The sequence below is a fragment of the Hemiscyllium ocellatum genome, chromosome 5 (assembly GCF_020745735.1).
Source record: "Hemiscyllium ocellatum isolate sHemOce1 chromosome 5, sHemOce1.pat.X.cur, whole genome shotgun sequence".
Taxonomy (NCBI): Eukaryota; Metazoa; Chordata; class Chondrichthyes; order Orectolobiformes; family Hemiscylliidae; genus Hemiscyllium; species Hemiscyllium ocellatum.
The window spans coordinates 141,003,372-141,028,083 of record NC_083405.1 but is presented as its reverse complement, the minus strand read 5'-3'; the positions used below and the strand labels follow the sequence as shown (position 1 = coordinate 141,028,083).

Here is a 24,712-nt window from a genome sequence, read left to right as displayed (position 1 = left end):
TAGGTCCTTCAGGTCCCTACAGTTAACCTGTGATTAGTCAGTCATCTGTCAATGCCATGGACCCGGTTTAGTATTGGCCTGCTATAGCTGCCACAGTATTTATATAACTTTCAGTCTCCACTGCCTGGTTTCTATCAAGAATTAAACAAGAGCATGATCTTTATCTTCATTTGGTACAACTGTAGTTGCCAGTGATTGGATGAGCAATGACCATATGTTTACCGAAAACTCATTTGGACAGTAGATGCCATTATTGCTTAGTGTAGTTAACAATGTAACTCACCATAAAAATGTGGTTGGTACATTCCAAACCTCATCAAACATGAGACTGAACTACCATTAAAGGTAAGGAGCAAATCCACAAAAGCAACTTTCTTTTTCTCAACTCTGATGAATAAGTAATGTCATCAGCAAATGCCAACTTCAGCCTCTATTTCTTCATAAGTTCCTCCACTTGCACCTATGTTTGACACTTTGATTGGAACTACTGGAATTAGTGTATTCAGATATTTTGATCACTCTAGGAATGTACTACTCTCTCCAATTGCCATCAGTTATTTGTACGGCCATATGAATGACTTACTACTAATTTATTTGGGCTGAAGGGTGTCATTACATGTTTGGAACTTGTGAACCATGAGAGCGAATGGTTTCAAACAGCATGGTGAAATGTCACAAGCTTAGTCTCGAGCGGGAACCTCCTGTTAAAGGGAAATGTGGAAGACCAGTGTACTGCTGAAGAAGTAACTCTGAAGTAATATTGACAATGGGCCCAGTTCCTGAGTAATGACGAATGAATGATTTGATCAGAAGGTCTTGTTGATTGTAGCGCTTTGCAGACCCACAATATGACATTTGGAAGAAGCCACTTGCTAGTTTGTGGATCGTTCAAGATGGTGAGTACAGAACAGCAGCGATCTGCAGGCAGAATGGAAAATAGTGTCTCAGTCAGTTTAGAAACGGCAAAAGAAGCAGTGGAAGCACCATAAAAATATTGCTTACTGAGTGATGTGTGGGTTCAGGATGGCTAGCCACTGTCCAATTACTGACTGTAACAATATTCCAGATCCTGTTCCACACTTCCAAGATAGTGCAGTCTCTACTGTGATATAAGAAAAGGTTTGTTGTAGTTTTTACTTGGACTCAGATTCCATCAATGAATTATAATGAGAGTTACTAAAAGTCCTGATTGCGATATGATGCTGAAAATTCCCATGCCCCAAGATGAGCCCTGATTCCAATCTTGAGGGACAGCTGGTAACACTTGGCACTTTCCTCGAGAAACCAGCTGTTGTATTTCCTACTAGATGGATAAACACGGCAACTGCATCTTCCAGTCAGTTGTTTTGACTTCAGTTTATACAGCACTTCCTGCTGATACTTTCAGATCTTGGGCAGATTGTTGTTGCCACTGCTTCTGACTCTATCCTGGTCACTGAGGATATCTTCACAGATCGCCCAAAGGCCCATACAAACCTTTACTGACAAAGTGATGATAGCACTTCCAGCTCACCGAGGGCCCTTGTGGATTAGTATGACTGCTTTCCTGTTTGACCAGTACTGTGAGCACCACCAGCTATCTTACTGGCGACTCTCAACTGCTGAGTAACAACAGGAGAGGGAAACGTTTTCCACGTGGAGCTGAAAAAACTGCATGATCCATTTCTTGAAGAATTTTGGTGGAAACATAACATGTTGCAATGAGGAGCAACAGTGCATGGAGACCTCAGGAAAAGACAAGGAAGTGTGCCAGAGAGCAACAGATCTCACCATGAGGGGTAGTAAACAAGATAATGGAAAGTTGAACAAAGGTGAGAAAGAGAGAGGTAAGAGTGACTCTTGTGATTTATTTGTAATAGCGTGCACTTGAGCATTGTCTGACTTTTGTACATGTTCACTGGAGTTAGAGGCTTGCAGGTACAGCCAGTCATTTATCCAGGAATGGGAAAGGAGAAATTGAATTGGAAGTCTGTATTTCAGTTCAAATTCTTTTAAGTTTTCAATTGAATGTGAATGTGTCTGAGCCACTCATTACCGCTGCTAAGTTATAAGCATGAATGTCTGTCCATGTTGGTTTGAATGGAATTCAGATTTAATGTCTATAAAATTGGATGACCAACAAGCGATTGAGTATTCACAACTCCCTCTTTCATTCCCTTCTCTATCTCACTCCTTCATTGACCCCACTCTCCAATACTCCTCCCATTACACCTCTCAAAATAGAAGCAGGAATAGACCATTCACGCTAACGAGTCTCCCCTGCCATTCAAAAGGCTGAGCTTCCTCATTTGACGTTCCTGTTCACTGCCAGTATCCATTGATTTGCTGAGAACCAACAACCTGCTTGTCCCAGCTTCACATATGTTCCAATAGTGCAGCACCTGCAGCCCTCCAGGGTAGAGAATTCCAAATCTTCAAAACCCTATGAGTGAAGAACCCTTAGACCTGATACAAAAATTGGGTGGTAAATAGCGGAAGGGTACAGCTTACAGGAGGAGATAGAGAGGCTGATCAGTGGCAAATGGAATTCATTCTGGATAAATGAGGTGATGCACTGTGCAGGACAAACAAGTCAAGGGAATATGTGATCAACAGTAGGACCCTGGGAAGCAGACCTTCAAGTATGTGCATCGGTCCTTTAAGGTATCAGGGCAGGTGGATAAAGGGAAGGAGGCAGTTGGGATAGTTGAATTGAATTGAATTAAATTTATTGTCTCGTGTACCGAGGCACAGTGAAAAGCTTTGCCTTGAAAGCAATACAGGCAGATCACAGAGTTGAATAGCATAGATAAGTAAATAATAGGTAAGCAATGGCAAAATAAAAATAGTTGCCTTTATTATCTGAGGCATAGAATTTAAGAGCAGGGAGGTGATGGTTAGGCCACAGCGAGGTTACGGTGTGCAGTCCTGGAATCCACATCATGGGAGGGATGTGTGTGCACAGGAGAGGGTGCTCAGGAGATTTACCACTATGTTGCCTGGGCTGGAGAGTTTCAGTTATGAGGAGAGATTGGACCGTGGGGTTATTTTCCATGGAGCAGAGGAGTTTAAAAGGGGACATGAGTGAGATGTATAAATTTGAGAGAGCATGGACAGGAAAGACAGGAAGAAATGTTCCCCCTTGCTGGAGAGATCAGTAATCAGAGCATTGATTTAAGGATAGAGGATCAAAGGTTTAGAAAAAGATGAGGAAAGGTTTGTTTTCACCCAGAGGGTGGTGGGAATCTGGAATTTATTGCCTGTAAGTGTGGTAGAAGCAAAAAAACACATAATATTTGAGACTTATCAAGATGTACATTTGTGATGCCAAAGCACATAAGTGCACTTAAGTCATCATTGGACGAACATATGGACGTGCATGGAATAATGTAGGTTAGATGGGCTTCAGATTGGTATGGCAGGTCGGCACAATATCGAGGGCCGAAGGGCCTGTACTGCGCTGTAATGTTCTATGATATGAGCTGACTCCTAGAAAGTTAGGTGGTAGTATTTGATGATGCAGACCTGAGCCCTTTTCTGTGCTGTAGACCTCTATCACTGTCAGCACATCTCCCGATCTCAGCCTTTGATGAATCCCTTATCCTTAGGCTGTGCCCATCTGTTCTAGATTTCCTCGCAAGGAGAGAGTACCCCATGTCTACTCTGTCAAACCCCTTGAGAATCTTGTGCTTTATGATATTACCTCTCATTTCACCAGAGAATAACGGCCCAGTTTTTCCTCCCCACAATGGCTCAGTAGATAGCATGCTACCTCTGTGACCCGAATTTGATTCCAGCCTTGGGTGATTGTCTGTGTAGAGTTTGTTCTCCCCATATCTGTGTGGGTTTGCTCCAGGTGCACCAATTTCCTCCCACAATCTAAAGATTAGGTTAGGTGGATTGTCAATGGTAAGGTTACAGAGAGAGGTAGGAGGCTGGGTTTGGAAGTTTGGTGCAGACTCAATGGGCCAAATGGCCTCTTTCTGCACTATAGGTAGTCTATGATTCTAATTTACCCAGTATCTCGTCAGAGGGCAACTCTCTCATCCCAGAAACTAATCGAGAGAATTTGTGCTACACTGTCTCCCAGAAGTCTATACTACTTTTCCTAAATATGGAGACCAAAGCTGCACACTATTCCAGACGTGGCCACGCCAAAATACTAAAAGGTTTCTTTTTTCTTATGCTCCTGTCCCCTTGAAGTGATGTTTAACATGACATTTGTCTTCACAATTGCTTGCTGCTTGCCAATTTTGTGTTCCTTGATTGGGTTTGCTGAAATCTCTCAACATTTACAAATTACACCCCTCCAAACGTATTCTACTTAGCACCAAAGCTGTCTACTACCTCTCATCGTCCTCTGTGCTCTTCATGCTCGGTGACAGTCCCCTTCCTACCTTGCTCCTGGTATATGAGTGTATCTGACAAGACTGGTAGGTACGCCATTGAGGTTGGTGTTACTCAGTGTTTAGATACATCTGAGTGACTTATTCAGCAGTCTTGGAGAAGGATTAAGAATAAGCTTCATTGCTGTGGGCGTGCAGTCACTAGACAGGATAAGGACAACAGATTTCATTCCCTAAAGGACATTAGTGAACCAGAGAGATTTTATAACAGTTTGGTAGTTTCATGGCTACCATTATTTAAGCTCTCTTTTATGCTGGACATTCCAATAAGTTACATTTAAATTCCCCGGCTGCCTTGGGATTATAGTTCAGATCGTCAGAGTAGGCCTGTGAATAACTAATGTGTAGCATCACCAATAAGCTACCAAACACCAAATTTCATTCACCTTCCTCCTTTCTTTAGTTCCTTTGTTCATTGCACTACTTTGTTCCATGTAGCCCACTACTGAACCAGTTTGTGGTTGCTCCTTGAGAGCAGGTGATGTGATGTAGGGGAGCTCAGTGAGATGCTTGGACTATGGGCAAAGAGTCCACCGGACGTCGTGGAGTTTCACTAAATGCTCAGGGCTGGCCTTCTGTATGATCACGTGACCGTATGCAGGAATGCTGGGGTGTGGCTGTGTGATCTTCTGTAACAGAGTGTGTGTGGGAATGGTGGGATCTGACTGTGATCGTCTGACCCAGTTTAAGGTGCTTCATCTGTAGCCTTCCTGTTCATATAAACACTAAACCTATTTGCTTTGTGCAGAATATGAGAAGGCTCAATCTTCACAAGATGCAGTGTCTTCCATGAACCTGTTTGACCTTGGTGGCCAGTTTCTCCGTGTTGGCAAAGCGGTGACCCCCCCGATGCCTTTGATGACACCTGCAGCCCCTGGTGGATTGCCCCCTGCAGCAGCAGTGGCAGCAGCTGCAGCAACAGCCAAGATCACAGCTCAGGTGGGTATGGGCACTTTCAGTCATACCAATCAGAACCTGATGACCTTCTGTTGGCAAACTTTATGCTGCCATATCTGTTCATGCTAAGACTACTGGAACCTGTGCCAATGCTAAAACCTCCAGTCCCTGCTAAAGGGAGTACACAAGAAATTAAACAAAATTATTTTGCCATTCCTCCTCTAGCTCATGATTGAATGACACGTTGAGAGTTCTTAGAATGACTCTTCGAATGTGTAGTCAGGCTACAGGCTTTGTATACGACTCTGAAAGTGCAAAATGATTAGCAAGTATCAGCCAAGGCTGAGAATCACTGAGGGAGCATTTCACTACTGGAGCTGCCTCTTCCAGATGTGATGCCCTGTCTGCTGGGTTGGGGAGCTGGTGGCCTAGAGTGTTTCTCCAGTGACCCAGGTTCGATTCTCACCACGGCACATGGTAGAATTTGAATTAAATAAAACTGTCTGGAATTGAGAGTCTAATAATGACCATGAATCCATTGATTGTCAGAAAACCCCATCTGATTCATTAATTTCCATTAGGGATGGAAGTTGCTATCCTTACCTGTGGCTCCAGACCCACAATGTGGTTAACTCTTAAATGCCCTCTAGGGAATTGGGAACAGCAATAAATGCTGACCTAGCCACCTACACCCTCATACCAGTAATTAATAAAGAGAAAAATCAGCATTCTGGAGTTATCTTTGATCAGAAGCTGAATTGGACTAGCCATACAAAAGCAGCTCAGAGACTAGGAATCCTGTGGTGTGTATCTCACCTCTTAACCTGTCTAATGTCTTTAAGATGCAAGTTAGAAATGTGATGGAAAACTCCACACTTACCTGGATGGGTAGACCTCAAGTCCACATAGAGTCAAGAATTATAGTGATGTACAGCATGGAAATAGACCCTTCAGTCCAACTTGTCCATGCTGACCAGATATCCCAACCCAATCTAGTCTGACCTGCCAGCACCCAGTCCATATCCCTCCAAACCCTTCCTATTCATATACCCATCCAGATCACTTTGAAATGTTGCAATTGTACCAGCATCCAGCACTTCCTCTGGCAGCTCATTCCATACACATATTACCATCTGCATTGAAAAAGTTGCCCCTTAATTCTCTTTTATGTCTTTCCCCCTCACTCCAAGTCTATGCCCTCTAGTCTGGACTCCCCCATGCCAAGGAAGAGACTTTATCTATTTATCCTATCCCTGCCCCTCATTTTATAAACCTTGATAAGGTCACCCCTCAGTTTCCAATACTTTTTTTGAGGGAAAACAGCCCCAACCTATTCAATCTCCCCCTATAGCTCAAATCCTCAAACCCTGGCAACGTCCTTGTAAATTTAGGAAGGAGACCAGAATTGTGTATACTATTCCAACAGTGACCTAACCAATGTCCTGTACAGCGCAACGTGGCCTCCCAACTCCTGTACTCAATACGCTGACCAATAAAGGAAGTCATACCAAACGCATTCTTCAATGTTTTATCTACCTGTGAGTACTAGGATAGTGAAGGAGGTGTTTGTTATGCTTTCCTTTATCGGTCAGAGTATTGAGTACAGGAGTTGGGAAGTCATGTTGTCTTCAGCTAAACCTGTTGACCATTTACTCCCTTCTTAGTCCAGAAGCTATTTGCCTTGGCTTAAAAATGTTCAGTGACCTGCCCCTATTGCACTCTGAGAAGAGAACTCTAAAGGTTAATGATCCTCTGAGAGAATAAAATCCTCTTCCTCTTTGTCTTAAATAGGGATCACCTTGTTTTAATGTTTTCCTCCTAATTCTGGTGCCTCACAAAGGAACCATCTTCTCAGTATCTACCCTCTCAAGTCACCTAGAATCTTGTAATTCTGAATAAAGTTACCTCTTGTTCTTCTCAACTGAAACAAATACAAGCCCATCCTCTCCTCCTTCATGTAAAAAGTGAGGTCTGCAGATGCTGGAGATCAGAGCTGAAAATGTGTTGCTGGTTAAAGCACAGCAGGCCAGGCAGCATCAGGATGAAGGGCTCTGGCCCGAAACGTCGAATTTCCTGTTCCTAGGATGCTGCCTGGCCTGCTGTACTTTAACCAGCACCACATTTTCAGCTCTCCTCCTTCATATCTATCAACTAATTTATCAGTGAATCTTCTTTGTACCGTTTCTAACACATTCAGAATCCTTCCATGGAAGAATAAAGAAAAATCATTTGGAAACAAATTATCATGACCATTTAGCATGGATTTCAAAAGGAAAATCTTATTTGATAAATGTACTAAATGTATTTAAAAATATAATGTAGTAAACAATGAAAATACAGCAGATGCAGTTTAACTGGATTTTCAAAGGGCCTTTTGATAAGGTGCTTTATAACATGTAGACCAAGTATCCATCACTGGCTTCAAGATGGGAGCCAGTCTCTGGAAGCAAGGGATAGTTATTCAGAGAGGCAGAGGGTACAAAGGGATATTCCATAAGGATAGTTGCCAAGACCACTGCTGTATGCAATTTATACTGATGATAGCTTTTGAGCCAAAACACCATTCCAAATTTGTGGGTGACTCCAAATTAGGGGAAGGACAATACCGAAGAAAGCTGCAGTAAATTACAGGTGAATGCTACTAAATCTGCAGAATAGAGAAAAGTTGGTAAATTAAGTTCCACGCAAGTAAGTGAGCGGTTCAGATCCTATACCTGTATGTTGCCGTCTCTGAGCATAGAGAATTTTCTCAAGATAGCCTGGTGTGGTGTTCATTTTGGGAGGACAAATTGGGATGTCATTGATTATTTGGACGATGGAAATCCAGGAGATATAGAGGAACAGATGGAAATACACCAATCACTGCAGGGTCATAAAGCATAGCAAGCACTGTTTTATTTCTAGAGGAGTAACTATAGTGCAATTAATTTGACCAGAATTTGGAGTAGTCCTAGTCATTCTAGTCACCATGCTGGAAAAGGATACAGAAGCATTACAGAGGATGCAGGGAAAATTCCTAAGGACGATACTAGGGGTAGCATAGCAAGCCAGAATTAATAGCGTGTTTCTTACCTCCAAAAAAGGCTCAGGGATGTCTGGTCTGCTCTGTAAAATGAAAGATTTTGGTCACATGGATGCGGAAAGAATGTTTCCTTTTGTGGGGTGGAATAGACCATAACTAGAGACCATCAGATGAAGATCAGCACTGAGGAATCCAGTTGGCAATTCAGAAAACACCTCTCCCTTATGCAGAGTGGTGAGCATGTGGAATGCATTACTGTAGCAGATAGGAACAGTACATTTAAGGTAAAACTAGACAAGCAGATGAGGAAGAAGGACAATAGAGGATTACTCCGATAGATGGTCAAAGGTGAGAGTGGACTACAAACACTGACATCATCTGGTGGGGCTGAAAGAGGATTTGGCACAAGCCAATGTGATTACCTTGTCATCAAAAAGGGACCCGTTATAATGAACTAATTTCAGTACTGACCAGTTCCAGAATAAAAACATTGATTGCAGTTCATGTTCTTGAAGCACCCTGTGACAGGGACTGTCTTGCAGTATTCATATGTGTAATAACTGTCAACCGTTGCCATGAAGGGACACACATTCTCCCCTGTGCCCCCAGAAACAGGCTGCCCAGGGTGCTCTCTCCAGTTCACAATGCAGCTTAGTTTTGAACTCATTCCGCATCATCTAAACGGTTCAGGTACAAAATATTTGTGGAATAAAAGGTGCCCTGAGGCTGAAGGGTTGTTGAGCAGACTGGTCTTCCTCTTGCTGCTCTCCTATTGTGGGAGAGAAGACCACCTATTGGATGCAGTTGTAATATTGCATATACATTGAAATTCTGAACCTTGTTTATAATCGGGATGTTTGTAACCTTTAGGGTTGGGGGGAGTTAAGCTTGTTACTAATGCACTATTTGAATACTACAAAATTGAACTTTTGGCAAGTGTGACTTGTAAACTATTTGAGAATGTCTTTGCACTTGCCTAACCTTGCCTATTTTTCTTGCTGCAGGAAGCAGTTGCAGGAGCAGCTGTACTTGGTGTAAGTGGTCTCTCTGCACCAGGTCTGGTCACTCCAGCACTGACCCTTGCACAGCCACTCGGAGCGTTGCCACAGGCTGTCATGGCAGCACAAGCCCCAGGAGTTATAACAGGTCAGTAACTCAGTGAGGTTCGCACAGTCTCCAACAGAACAGTGGGGGCCATTCAGAAAGGAGCTGGGGAGAGTATAGGTCCAACATGTGTTCCCTTTAGGGTGAAAGGTAGGAGCAGTAGGTTCAGAGAAACATGATTCTCTAGGACAATTCAAGAATGGATGAGGACGAAGAGAAAGGCTATTAGCAAATCCAAAAGGAGTAATTTAGCTGTAGAGGAATGTGAAAAGTGCAAGAGGGAACTTAAGCAATTAGAACAAAATGGGGGCATGAGAAACGACTTGTGAACAAGGTTAGGGTGAATCCGAAGGTATCTTATAAATACATTAAAGGGAAGAGGTTAACTAGGGAAAGAATACAGTCCATTAGGGATCAAGGGGGTAACCTATATGTGAAAGTGCAGGCTATTTGAAGGATGTTGAATGAATACTTCGCTTCACTCTGGAAAAGTATGGAATTCAGGAAAAGGAACTATGAGGAACTTGCACAGTTTCCATTAGGAAATGGGAAAGTACTGGAGGCACATCTGGCTTTAAAAAATGGACACGTCCCCTGCCCAGATGAATTGCATCCCCGGCTGCTGTGGGAGGCGAGGCCCGAAATTGCAGAGGACTTGATAAAATTTTTAATTCCTCTCTGGCCATGGGGGAAGTATCAAATGGTTAATGTGGTTCCACTTTTCAAGAAGGGTGTAGTGATGAACAAGGAAATTACAGACTGAGAGTCAAGGAGTGAATTAATACCCACTTAAAAAGGCATGGAGAATTAGGGATAGTCGTCATGGCTTTGTCAGAGGGAAGTCAGACCTAACAAATGTGTTGGAAGGTTTTCAAAATGTGATCAAGTGTGTATGGATGAGGGAAGTTCAGTTGATGTAGTTTATATGGATTTCAGCAAAAGTTTTGACAAGGTCCCAAATGGGAAACTGATTAAGAAGATTAAAGCACATGGAATTGTGGGAAACTTGGTGACATGGATCAGAAATAGGACAGAAAGGTTAGTGGGAGAAGGCTGTTTGTATAACTGGAGGCCGGTGCCCAGTGGTGGTACCACAAGGATCAGTATTGGGATCTTAATCAAAAGCTGGAAGAACTTTGGATGCTGTAAATCAGAGACAAAACCAGAACTTGCTGGATAAGCTCAGCAAGTCTGGCAGCATTGGTGGGGAGGAATCCAACTTGATGTTTAGAGTGGAGTGACCCTTCCTCAGTACAGTTCTGAGATGTTGGGATCCATATTGTTTATTATATAGATAGATAAATACCAATGAAAGTGTGGGGAGATGTTAACAAGTTTGCAGATGACAGATCGGTAATGTGGCTAACAGCATAGAAAGTGGTTATTGTGCGAGGCTGTAGATGGATTGGTCATATGCTGAGCAATGGCAGATGGTATTTGGAAGAAAGAACAAGTTGAAGGAGTATTTAATGAATGGCAGGACACTGGGTAGCTCAGAGGAACAGAAGGATGAGTGAGTTTTGAGAAGATTTGTAGCTCAGGTTGAGGTTCTGGATATAGATTTGCTTGCTGAGCTGATGGTTCATTTTCAGCTGAACCTTCCAGCTCACTGAGCAAACCTACATCTGGAACAGAGGGATCTTGGGGTAAGGATTCTCAGATCCCTAAAGTCAGCAGAGCACATGAATAAGATTATAAGGAGGCTTAGATGACATCTGCTTTTATTAGGTGTGGCATCGAGTACAAGAGCGAGAAGAAGGTAATGTTGTATAAACTGTTGGCTAGGCCCCAGCTGGAGTACTGTGTGCAGTTCTGGTCACCTCACTACAGGAAGGATATGCTAGCGCTAGAGGGACAGAGGAGATTCACCAGGTTGGTGAACCCTGAAATTGAGCTAGAAGGAAAGACAAGGTAGGCTGGGATTGTTTTGTTTATCGGGTAGGGAAGGCTGAGAGAGACATGATTGAGGTGGATAAGACCGAGGGGTATGGACAGGGTGATCAGACCGAGGGGTATGGACAGGGTGATCAGAGCGAGGGGTATCAGACCGAGGGGTATGGACAGGGTGATCAGAGCGAGGGTGATCAGACCGAGGGGTATGGACAGGGTGATCAGACCGAGGGTGATCAGACCGAGGGTGATCAGAGCGAGGGTGATCAGAGCGAGGGTGATCAGACCGAGGGGTATGGACAGGGTGATCAGAGCGAGGGTGATCAGACCGAGGGGTATGGACAGGGTGATCAGAGCGAGGGTGATCAGACCGAGGGGTATGGACAGGGTGATCAGAGCGAGGGTGATCAGACCGAGGGGTATGGACAGGGTGATCAGAGCGAGGGTGATCAGACCGAGGGGTATGGACAGGGTGATCAGACCGAGGGTGATCAGAGCGAGGGTGATCAGACCGAGGGGTATGGACAGGGTGATCAGAGCGAGGGGTATCAGACCGAGGGGTATGGACAGGGTGATCAGAGCGAGGGGTATCAGACCGAGGGGTATGGACAGGGTGATCAGACCGAGGGTGATCAGAGCGAGGGTGATCAGACCGAGGGGTATGGACAGGGTGATCAGACCGAGGGTGATCAGACCGAGGGTGATCAGACCGAGGGGTATGGACAGGGTGATCAGACCGAGGGGTATGGACAGGGTGATCAGAGAGCAGCTGTTGACAGTCTCAAGAGGACACAGTTTTAGTAACGGGAAGGAGATTCTGAGAGGGTTTAGGGAAGAATGTTTTCACTCAGCAGGGTAGGAATCTGGGATGCATTGCCTGGGAGGTCAGTGGCAACGCAAACTTTACAGACTTTAAGAATATTTGGATGAGCAGTTGAAATATCGTAACATTAAAGAATATGGGACAATTGCAGGACATTGAGATTAGCGAGCTGTTAATGATAGTTATGTCAGTTCAGACTCGATGGGCCAAAGGGTCTTTTCTGCACTGTATGAATCTCTATGTCTATAAGTCTACCTTGTGGCCTGGTTGCTGGGAGTTCTGGTGTTTGAGTTGGGGCTGGGGGAAGAAATGGGTGAGTGGAAAGGGGGTCACTAGAAGAAGATGAGTGTTGGGGTTGTGCAGGGGAGAGTAGGTGTTGAGGGGACTGATGCAGTGAGCATCAGGGCTGTATTATGGAGTGAGTGATGGGTGTGATATCTGCTCCAATGAGAAGCTCTTTTCTAAAGGAGTATGAGGGGTAACTGTCTGTCCGAGATACACTCTTAGATTGTGGGTGTCCCATTCTATTGCACTGAGAATAAAGTTACTGCTCTTAAATGGACTGGGAACATTAATCGACAAGTTGTGCAGTAAATCCAAGGGAAGATGCCATTGAGGGACCCTGAATAATGGGGATCAACCAAATACTGCGCTTCTGTTTTTTCTGAATTCTAGATTGAGTGCAGCATCTTCAAACTGTATTCTCTTTGTATGTTTTCAATTTTCTGCTGTTTTTGCTCGAACAAGAACGTCTTTTTATTTTTCTTTACCCTGATCAACACTATTGCCCCATCAAAAAAACAATCCAGTTAGTTGGACATGACTTACTTGCAGCTGTGATCTCCAGCATCTGCAGACCTCATTTTTTACTCGAAGATTTTAACCTACTGCGAATCCTCTTACAAGGATGCCTTCCTTGAAGAAGCTCTCTTCCTCCCTCTACAAGGATTTTATCTTAGCCTGCTTGGCTCTCTCTCTTATTCCTGATGAAGGGCTTATGCTCGAAACGTTGAATTCTCTATTCCTGAGATGCTGCCTGGCCTGCTGTGCTTTGACCAGCAACACATTTGCAGCTGTGATCTCCAGCATCTGCAGACCTCATTTTTTACTCGAAGATTTAAACAAAGCCAGCTTAACTTTATTAATTCATTTTTGTCCAAGTGACTTTATATTATTCCATATTATTTCTGGAAGTTCTCCTATCCCTGAGATTAATCTTACAGGCATGAATTTACTGCCCTCTTTTTGATCAAGGCTGTAACATTTGCAGCATTTCTGCATGGTGGCCAGTCGCTGTAAACATGAGGATCCTTGTTTTTTCCAGGTGTGACCCCAACCCGCCCAACAGTGTCGCTTCCAGTGACTATCCCCCAGGTGGGGGTAGTTAACCCTGTCCTGGCCACCCCACCTACAGCTGGCACTGCCACAGAAGTGAAGAAGGAGGATGAGGAGAAGTTACTTGATACTGAAAGGCTGGAAATGCTGAGTGAGCAAGAACACATGAGCATTTCAGGGAGTAATGCAAGGCACATGGTGATGCAGAAGCTGCTACGCAAGCAGGAGGTAAGAGCTAATAATTGAACCTGATGCCTTGAGTGGCTTTGGGTGTGGGGAGTGGATTTGTGGAAAAGATATCGAACATGGAACTGTACTGCACAGCAATAAGCCCTTCAACCCATGATATTTTGCCAAACATGATGCCTAATTTAACTAGTCCCTTCTACCTGTCTTTGGTTCATATTCCTCCATTCCTTGCATATTCATGTACTTGTCTCTAAATCCCCTGTCACACCTGCTTCCACCACTGGCAGTGATTTCCAGACTCCTGCCACTCTGCAAAAATACCTTGTTCCTCGTATCTCCTTTGAACTCTCCCCTTTCCCATTAAATGCATGCTGCCTAATATTGGGCACTTCAACTCTTGGTGGGGGGGGAAGATTCTGACTCTTAACCCTACCTATGCATTTTATAATGTTATTGACTTCTTTCAAATCTCCCCTCAGCCTCCACTGCTCCAGACAAAACAACCTGAGTTTTTCTAGCCTCTCTTTATAGCTCATAGCTAATCCAGGTGGCATCCTGGTAAACCTCTTCTGTACCCTCTCCAAAGCCTCCACATCATTCCTGTAATGTGGAAACCAGAATTGAACACAATATTTTATCACCCAAAATGCAGCACCTCACACTTCCATAGATTAAATTTAATTTGCCATTTCTCGTCCATATCTACAACTGATCTATATCCCATTGTGTCCTTTGACAACCTTCTACACTATCCACAACTCCACCAATTTTTGTATCATTTGCAAACTTACTGACTCACCCGTCTACATTTTCATCCACATCATTTATGTACATCATGAGCAGCAGAGGTCTCAGTACAGATCCCTGCGGAACACAACTGGTCACCAGACCCCCAGCCTGACAAACACCCTTCCACCACTACCCTCTACCCTCTGTGGGCAAGCCAATTCTGAATCAAAGTCACCATGGATCATATGCATCTTAATCTTCTGGATGAGCCTACCATAGAACCAGATGCAGCACTGGGTTGTCCCTTGTCAGACCCTCTACGTATTGACACAAAAACTATCCTGGATATATTTCAAGAAATGTGCTCCCTCTAAACCTTAACACTATGTTCATCCCAATTTACGTTGGGAAAGTTGAAACTCCTCCCCCCCCCGTATAAATACCGGATTATTACTCTTAAACACCTGTATGATCTGTCTACTTATGTGCTCCACCAATACCCACTGACTGTTTGGGGACCTATATTACATCCCCAATAAAGTAACTATCCCTTAATAATCCTGTGTTCTACCCACAAAGCCTCATTTGAGGACCATTCCCAGATATCATCTCTCCTTTAATGTAGTAATTGGCTCCTTAATTAATAGTGTTACACCAACACCCTTTTTACACTCTCCTCTGTCACACCTAAAAATCCTGTAGCCGGAAATGTTAAGTTGCCAGTCCAGCCAGTCTGTGTTCAACCATGTTTCTTTGATGGCAACAATATCATGATTAAATTAGATCACTTAGCGTGGAAACAGGCCCTTTGGCCCAACAAGTCCACACCGACCCTCTGAAGAGCAACGCACCCAGACCCATTCCCCATATTTACCCCTTCGCCTAACACTACGGGCAATTTAGCATGGTCAATTCACCTAACCTGCACACTTTTGGACTGTGGGAGGAAACCGGAGCACCCGGAGGATACCCGCGCAGACACGGGGAGAATGTGCAAACTCCACACAGTCACCTGAGGCGGGAATTGAACCCAGGCCTCTGGCGCTGAGAGGCAGCAGTGCTAACCACTGTGCCACCGTGCTGCCTCATGTTTCCATATGTCAATCTATACCTTGAATTTATCAGTCTTACCTATGACTCCTAGCATTTAAAACCCATCCAGCCTTGCCTTACTCTCTCGACACTCAATATAGCTGAACTCACTGTGGCTTTCTTCCTTTGCTGTAGCATGAGGTGTTTCTGTTTCATCAATATTGTCTCTTGCCAACTTCTGAAAACAGTTGAAGTTTAGTAAAGGTTGTACAAGCTCGGTGCCCCCCACCCCCGACCCTCATCACAGGTCGAGTCAGAGGCCCTGAACAAATAAAACACACACCCCTTATCCAGGATAGTTGGTAATGCTCACAGATACTCCGGCCACTCCCAACACCTCTCCCCCCCCCCCCCCCCCCCCCCCCCCCCACACACACACACACACACACACACACACACACACACAGCCACATTACCCTGGGTACAATGTAGGGTGAGGTCATCCTCAGCTGATGCAAATGTAAATGCCCTAATCCTGGCAAATCATTATGCAAATGATTTCCTGACTCGGTGATTTCCCCAAGACCATGTAGGTGGTATGTGTCTGACCTTCAGGGGGATGGCTATGAAAGCATTTCTGAGTGGAAGGAACTGAATGAGAGTGTTGGTAAATGGCTGCCCAAATGAATGACAAACCATCCACATTCCTGCATGAATGTCGCCTCCACCCAAAGACAATGCAGTTTACCCCTTTTAATATTACATTAATGTCCAGGGAGATAGTCCAATTTTATCTTTCAACATTATGCTCTCATGGGATAAGAAAGGGTTTAACCAGTATAGAGGAACCTCGATTATCCCAATTCTAATTATCCGAAGACGATCTCGAGGTCCGGATAGAAATCTTACATCAAAGTCTTATTTCCAACACTGATCATGTCTTTTGTTTACAGTGATTAAACAGGCACGTCCCCAAATGATTGACCTCCCATCCTCTCTCTCTCCCCACGCTTTCCCTGGAGTTCTACACGGGTGTACCCTAACCCCCCACCACCACCACCCCCCTTCCCCAGATAATCTCTCTAACATTGTCCTGTACAAGGCAGAGGTGGGACCCCCTGTCAAAAAGTTTGTGTGTGCGCTGCGCTATTTGGAGACTTACCCCACAAAGACAGTTGCAGCAGCAGCCTTGTTAGTGTACAGTCTGGCTGCCCCGGGCAGGGGGTCGGGGTCTCGCACGCTGTGCGCTGCTGCAGTCTCTTGAATAGGGAGCAGACTTTTCAAACTCCGAGGATCAATGGTTGGTACAACATCATGGGCTGAAGGGCCTGTTCTGTGCTGTACTGTTCTATGTTATGTGAAAGGCATTTAATCAATTAACCAAATAATCGTTTATCTGAACAAAGTAGTGCCCGCCCATCTCGTTCAGATAGTCACGGTTCCTCTGTAATTGTCAGGTGCCCAATACTCACCAATGCAGAAACTTTCTCATCTTTTTGAAGTTGTGGCTCAGTGATTAGCACTGCTGACTCACAGCATCAGGGTCCCAGGTTTGATTCCAGCCTCTGGCGACTGTCTGTGTGGAGTTTGCATGTTCTCCCCGTGTCTGCGTGGGTTTCCTCCGGGTGCTATGGTTTCCTCCCACAGTCCAAAGATGAGCGGGTCAGGTGAATTGGCCATGCTAAATTGCCCGTAGTGTTCAGGGATGTACAGGTTATGTGCATTAGTCAGGGGTAAGTTTAGAGTGATAAAGTAGGGGAAAGGGTTTGGGTGGGACAGTCTTCAGAAAGTCGGTGTGGACTGGTTGAGCTGAAGGACCTGTTTCCACAATGAAGATATTCTATATATTTAAAAAAAGAGAGAGCCGCACTAAAGATTCTTGCTGTGATCCTGCAGCTTTTCTCCCATCTTTCTGGCTGCTGCTGCTCCAAAATAAGTGTCCGGTAAAGACTAGAATTATCAGATAATCTAGTAGTATTACAAGAAATGGGTGAAAGACTGAAGAACTGAGTTGGTGTACAGCTAAGCTAATCGGTGCAACAGGCTGAGGGGGGGCTTGACCTTAGCAAGGTGTGAGAGTATGCGGTGGTAGTATGGAGGGAACAGTGTTAAGAGTGGTGTTTATGTGAACAATAACTGGACCTTTTCCCTTCATTTCAGTCCACAGTCATGGTCCTACGGAACATGGTCGGTCCTGAGGACATTGATGATGATCTGGAAGGTGAAGTGACGGAAGAATGTGGTAAATTTGGGGCTGTGAATCGTGTAATCATTTACCAGGAAAAACAGGGCGAGGAGGAAGATGCTGAGGTGATTGTCAAAATCTTTGTCGAGTTTTCCTTGGCTTCAGAGATGCACAAAGCCATCCAAGCTTTGAATGGGCGCTGGTTTGGAGGACGGAAAGTTATTGCTGAGATATATGACCAGGATCGATTTGATAACAGTGACCTATCTGCATGAACTCTACTTGTACTCTGTTAAAGGAACTCTCATCATGTTGTGGAGTCCAATATTCAGGAACTTGATCCTAACGCCTTCTGTCTCAACATGTGTCCTGACCTGGGAACCTTTGTCAAATGCAGAAGAATCCAGTGGGTTTCCACTCATGAAGTCCAACAATGCTGTTTTTGTTAAAACTGTTCTAGTGTGCATTTCCTCCATTTAATAGCAACTCTTAATGGGTAAAAGTGCAGTCTTTGTACTAGTGTAGAACAGCCTGAGAGTTCACATCCATGAGCTGTCTGGCTGACGCTCTGATTTTTGTTTAGTCCTGTTTTTGAGAGTGTCACTGGTTAGATGGATTTGTTCAGCGATTGATTCCTATCAGTGAGAGGGAGGGGGGGGTTGGGGTTGGGCATGGATTTGGGGGTGTGGGGAGGGGTACAGGAAGGCACAATTTCCAGAGTTAGTGTTCCACTGAGAATGGACCCTGTGAATTGTTGCTGGGTTTGGGCAGAAGCTGACACTTGTTAATGTTCAGGGCTGGAAGAACAAGACTTGTTTGTTTTTCATTGACCAATTCTAGACATGGAATGAACCGGACTGCCCAGTTCACCCTTCAGAATGGTTAAACTCTGCAATTCTTTTTATTTTTTTCGATGTGTTAACTGTGTTGTAGCAAAGTTAAGTTCCATTTCTATTAAAGTCATTGTATGAAGAAGTTTGTTGTTGTATGACTGTTTTTCTCTGGTGTGAAACCTCTGAACAATGCTCTCAGCCTATTAGAGCCTTATTTCCTGGACACTGGTGTTGATTGTCTGGAAACTCCTATCCACAAGCTGCTGCTGCAGCACTTGGTGAGAGACTTGTGTGTAATCCTGAGTGGTGGTGAAATGGTGTCATTGCTTGTTGTTACCTGAGCTCTGGAATGTTTACACAAAGGACAGTAGTTACTGACCTGTCCACTAAAATATAACCTCTGAAACAGATAATAGTTGATTTTTTTCCCCTTTCATTTTCTCTTGGGTATCACTGGTTGCCCTTGAGAAAGTAGTGTGAGCTGCTTTCGTGAACCACTGCAGACCATGTACTATAGGTTGACCCACATTGCCTTTAGGGAGGGAATTCCAGGATTGTCACCCACCAAGATGAAGCAATGGCACTATATTTCCAATTCTGGATGGTGAGTGGCTTGGAAGCAGTGGTATGTATCTGCTGTCCTTTTTCTTTCTAGACGAAGTGGTTATGGGTTTGGAAGGTGCTGTCTAAGTGAGTTTCTGCAGTGCATCTTATCGATGGTACACACTGCTGCTACTGAGTGTCAGTGTTGGAAGGAGTGGATGTGGTGCCTGTCCAGTGGCTGCTTTGTTCTGGATAGTGTCAAGCTGTTTGTGGTTTTGGAGCTGCCCCTGTCCAGGCGAGTAGATTTACACCTTTAAATATTGCAGGTGGTTCTGACCAGAGCCTGTCCGTGTGTCAGCGAAAGAATTGGTGTCTGAGTATCTCTAGTAACTGCTGCCTGTCGAGGAATCCATCAAATCTCTGATGTAGCAGTCTCCAAACTGCCCAGGTGAAGGAACCCCTAGGAGGCAGTGTGACCATAATATGATAGAATTCACCCTGCAGTTTGGGGGGGGGGGGCAGCTGGAGTCAGATGTAACAGTATTACCGTTGAGTGAAGGTAGAGAGCCACAAGGGAGGAGCTGGCCAGAGTGGATTGGAAAGGTGGGCCAAGCAGGGGAGATGGTGGAGCAGTAATGGCAGGGGTTTCTGTGGGTAGTTTGGGAGGCACAGCAGCAATTCACCCCAAGGAATAAGACTCCTGCACAGGGGAGGATGAGGAAGATATCTAAAAGGTAACAGGCAAAAGTAGTTGCTGGCTGCTGGGAAATGAGGCTGGAGAAGTAATAATGGGGAACAAAGAAATTCTGGAAGAATTGAATAAATACTTTGCATCATTCCTCATGGTAGAAAAAACAGAACTTTGAGAGTCGGGGCAGAGGTGAGTCTAGTGGCTGCCATTCAGGAGGAGGAGCTGGGGAGGCCTAGAGATGGATAAACCACCTGGACCAGATGGGTGACACCCCAGGGTTCTGAAAGTGGTGCCTGAGGAGATTGTGCAGGTATTGTGGTAATCTTTTAGGAATCAGGGAGGACTGGAAAATGGCTAATGGAACATCGCAGTTTAAGAAGACAGGAAATGATGGGCCGGTTAGCCTGACCTCAGCCATTGATAAGATGTTCGAGTTGATTATTAAGAATGAGATTGTGGAGAACTGGTCAGACTGTGTATGGAATGTGGGGAACAGTTTTGGGTCCTGTATCTCGGGAAGGATGTGCTAGTGTTGAAGGGGTCCAGAGGGTATTTACAAAAATGATCCTGGGATGAAGGGCTGGTCCTATGAGGAGCAGTTGAGGACTCTTGGTCTGTACTGGATGGAGTTTAGAAAGTTATGGAGGAATCTGATTGAAACTTACAGAATACTGAGGGCTGGGCAGCGTGAATGTGGAGAAGATATTTTCCTGGTAGGAGAGACCACAACTGAAAATGTGTTGCTGGAAAAGCACAGCAGGTCAGGCAGCATCCAAGGAGCAGGAGAATCGACGTTTCGGGCATGAGCCCTTCTTCAGGAATGAATGACGTTCATGCCCGAAACGTCGATTCTCCTGCTCCTTGGATGCTGCCTGACCTGCTGCGCTTTTCCAGCAACACATTTTCAGCTCTGATCTCCAGCACCTGCAGTCCTCACTTTCTCCTCCCAGGAGAGACTAGGAGCCAACGGCACAGCCACAGCATGAAGGCAAGACACTTCAAAACAGATATGGGAAGGAATTTCTTCAGTTTGAGGGTGGTTAATCTGTGGAACTCATTACTGCAGAAGGCTGTGGAGGCCAAGTCATTGAGAGAGAGATCGGTTCTTAATTAGTCAGGAGTTCAAGGGTCACAGAGAGGATGAGAGAATGGGGTTGAGAAATATCAGCCATGATTGATTGACAGAGCAGACTCGATGGGCTGAATGGCCTCAATCTGCTTATATATCTTATGGACAGCTTGGGAATAACCTTTGGTAGCATTGTCCAGCAAAACTTGTGAAATGTAGACTCTCTCAGACAGAGTTACCATCTGTACACTGACAGGGCAATGGAAAAACTGACTCAGCCAAACACTGGAGTTTTGATATTGCTGACTGAAGCCTGTGGTAAACGATACCATGTGGTAATACCCACTGGGAAGTTTTGTTTTTCAATAAATTGGAATGTTTTGTAGCAAGTCTCCCACCTGAAACCCCTCAATGCTTTCTATGCTGGGTTTGAGCAGAATGCCAGCAGTGTGGGGTCACCTTCCCCAACCGTCCCAGACAGACCTGTTCCCTCGGACACCAGATGTTAGATCAGTCTTCTTGGGAGATAATCCAAGGAAAGTGATGGGCCTGGATGATGTCCCCAGCCAAGCACACAGATTGTGTGTGGACCAACTGACAAAGGTATTCACCAACATCAACAGCCTCTCCCTCCTTCAAGCCAAAGTCCTCACCTGCTTCAAGAAGACCATCATCATCCCAGTTCCTAAGAAAGCACACGCAGTGTGCCTTAGTGACTATCACCCAGTGACTCTGACCTCAGTAACCATGAAGTGTTTCGAGATGCTGGTCATGGCCCACATTAACTCCAGTCTCCCAGCCTGCCTCAATCCTCTACAATTTGCCAATCGATGTAACAGGTCCACAGTAGCTGGTGTTTCCCTCGCCCTGCACTCATCCCTGGAACATCAGACTCCTGTTCATTGAATACAGCTCCACCTTCAACACCACTATCTCCTCCAGACTGTTCTCATAACTCTGGTCTCGGCTGCTCCCTCTGCAACTGGATCCTCAGCTTCCTGACCCACAGACCGCAATCAGTGAAGATAGACAACAGGACCTCCCCCCCACAATAACCCTCATCACTGCAGCCCCCCAAGGATGTGTTCTCAGCCCCTGACTGTACTCCCTAGACACTGTGTAGCCAAATTCCAACAAACGCCATCTACACATTCACTGACAACACCCCAGTGTTGGGACGGATATCTAACAGCGATGAGGCAGAATACAGGGGGGGTGGGGGCCTTGGTGACACGGTGCAATGAGAACAACCCCTCTCTCAATGTCGGCAAAACTAAACAACTGATCACTGACTTCAGGAAGAGAGGAGGAGGACATATCCCCATCTACATCAACGGAGTGGGGGTTGAGAGGGTGGACAGTGTCAAGTTCCTCAGAGTGACGGTAACTGACAGCCCATCCTGGCCTTCCCACGTAGATGTGATGGTCAAGAAGGTACAACAACAACTCTTCCTCCTCGGGCAGCTCAGGAAATCCAGCGTGTCCATAAGGACCCTCACCAACGTCTCCAGGTACAGCATTGACACCATCCTGTCCCGGTGGGTAACGGCCTGGTACGGTAACTGTAAGAAACTACAGAAGGTGGTGTGCACAGCCCAGACCATCACAGAAGCCAACCTTCCATCCACGGACTCCATTTACACGGCTCACTGCCGCGGAAAGGCTGCCAATACCATCAAAGACCCATCACACCCCGGGAATGATCTCCTACACCCTCTTCCATCAGGCAGAAGGTACAGAAATCTGAACACACGCACCAACAGGTTCAGGAACAGCTCCCTCCCGTCCGTTATTAGACTGAATGGACTCTCTTGCCTCTAGTACAAATAGTTCTCCTATAATACTGTAGTTGTGTTCAAGTGCAACACTATTATAGAAAATAGGCCCTGTTACTTATGGTGCACTATGGGGAAAAACAGAGTTAGGGTCAAACCACCCAAAATATCAGTAAAAATCAAAGCTAAATTAATAGCATAACACAAAAGATAGTACTGTCTAAGACAGGGTCGCTTCTGTCATATGTAAATCACAAACCTTTTTAAAAGTTACATTCTTGGGTTAACTTTTAACAATTGGTGTCAGCCCAGATAATGTTAGCCCCCTGTGTGTTGTCTGTGCCATAATGTTTAGATTGATTCTAATCTAAAAAATGAATGAACAGAGCCTTACCTGGATTCATGCAGTTTTTGAGCAAAGTTACATTGTACTTTTACGTTTACTAAGTGGTGATATCTGAACTTCTCGCTGTAGTCATTGAGTAGATGTGACAATAACAGCTAATTCTAATTCGAATCAATTGAATTTTTAGACTGTGATTTCCTGGGCTACTTTTCCGTTTCACCTGTCCATTACGCCATTTTGTTTTTTTCTGTATGTGTTTGTCTGGAGAGGTTTGGGCGGCACGGTGGCACAGTGGTTAGCACTGCTGTCTCAGCGCCTGAGACCCGGGTTCAATTCCCGAATCAGGTGACTGACTGTGTGGGGTTTGCATGTTCTCCCCGTGTCTGCGTGGGTTTCCTCCGGGTTCTCCGGTTTCCTCCCACAGTCACAAAGATGTGCGGGTCAGGTGAATTGGCCATGCTAAATTGCCCGTAGTGTTAGGTGAAGGGGTAAATTATGGGGTAGGGGTATGCTTCGGCGGGTCGGTGTGGACTTGTTGGGCTGAAGGGCCTGTTTTCACACTGTAAGTAATCTAATCTAATCTAAAGGTTCAAAAAGGTGGTTAGGGCTTTAACCAGTGAGATGCAAATTTACTTATCTATAATAATCAGTGTTTTGTTGTTGTTTAATTTAACTTATTTTTCTCATCAACCTGTTCCAAGCAGTTAGGATTTGAATACAGGCCTCTTGGTCTGGGGTAGGGGCAATACCACTGTGTCACAAGAGTTTCGGTAAGCTGGATTCCATCACACAGATAATTCAGTGACTTGGAGCACTTCGATTAAATCGTTAACTTTTGTGGTGATCCCAGGATCAATGAGACTCAAGAATAAACACATTTCCCAAGTGAGTTACAGCAAGAGATTTGGGCTTGTAGCCAAGTTGTTTTGAAATAGAGACAGCAAGTATCTGACTGGGATATTAGTTAGTAATAAAAGTTAAATAAATAACCATGGCCTGTAGTGTACATGAGACAAAAGCACTGCTCATTACAAAGGCTTTCCTGCAGGTGGCAGAATTGTTGCTGAAATGCTGCCAAACGTCTGAAAAGCAGGTGAATTGAATTACTCTGGGATATCTCTCATTTCTCCACGCTTCAGGCTCACTGCCTTTATTCCTGATGAAGGGCTTTTGCCCAGAACATCGATTTTACTGCTCCTTGGATGCTGCCTGAACTGCTGTGCTCTTCCAGCACCACTGATCCAGAATCTGGTTTCCAGCATCTGCAGTCATTGTTTTTACCCCATCTGGGGTATGTCTGTACCCACTCTGGGGTATGTTTGTCTGCTCGGGGTAAGAAAGCAGAAATCTTTGTACCAGCACAGCATTTGAAGAATTAGTAAATATGCAAGAAAGATCAAATACTCCAGGTAGTGAAACATCAGACCCCGGTGGTGGTCAGTTATGGATGAAGCATATTGGACCTGAAAATAAGATTAAAACACCTGAAGATCAAAGATCAGGAAAAGACAAAGGGAAATGGAAAGGAAAAGACAAGAATTACAAGTAGAGAAAGAGACACCTCGGGAAATATGCAGTAGTTATAGAGGTATAGCGATGTACAGCATAGAAACAAGACTCTTCAATTCAACCTGTCCATGCCGACCACTTATCCCTGATTAATCTAGTCCCACCTGCCAGCACCCAGCCCATACCCCTCCATATACCCGTCCAAATACTTTTTAAATATTGCAATTGTACCAGCCTCCACCAGCTCATTCCATACATGCACCACCCTCTGTGTGTGAAAAAGTTGCCCCTCAGGTCCATTTTACATCTTTCCCCTCTCACCCTAAACCTATGCCCTCTAGTTCTGGACTCCCTG

At 44.9% G+C, this 24,712-nt stretch overlaps 1 protein-coding gene across 2 annotated transcripts in view; it reads left to right on the top strand.

Moving 5' to 3' along the window:
* Nucleotides 1–18,566, top strand: part of LOC132815910 (poly(U)-binding-splicing factor PUF60-like) — a 68,619-nt gene extending 50,053 nt beyond the window's left edge. For both annotated transcript variants that reach the window (XM_060825287.1, XM_060825288.1), the window contains 4 exons: nucleotides 5,134–5,324; nucleotides 9,309–9,450; nucleotides 13,446–13,684; nucleotides 17,567–18,566. In XM_060825287.1, the coding sequence (XP_060681270.1) occupies nucleotides 5,134–5,324; nucleotides 9,309–9,450; nucleotides 13,446–13,684; nucleotides 17,567–17,866 (872 nt within the window). In that variant the 3' untranslated portion in view covers nucleotides 17,867–18,566. The remainder of the gene's footprint in view (nucleotides 1–5,133; nucleotides 5,325–9,308; nucleotides 9,451–13,445; nucleotides 13,685–17,566) is intronic.
* Nucleotides 18,567–24,712: the final 6,146 nt, after the last annotated feature.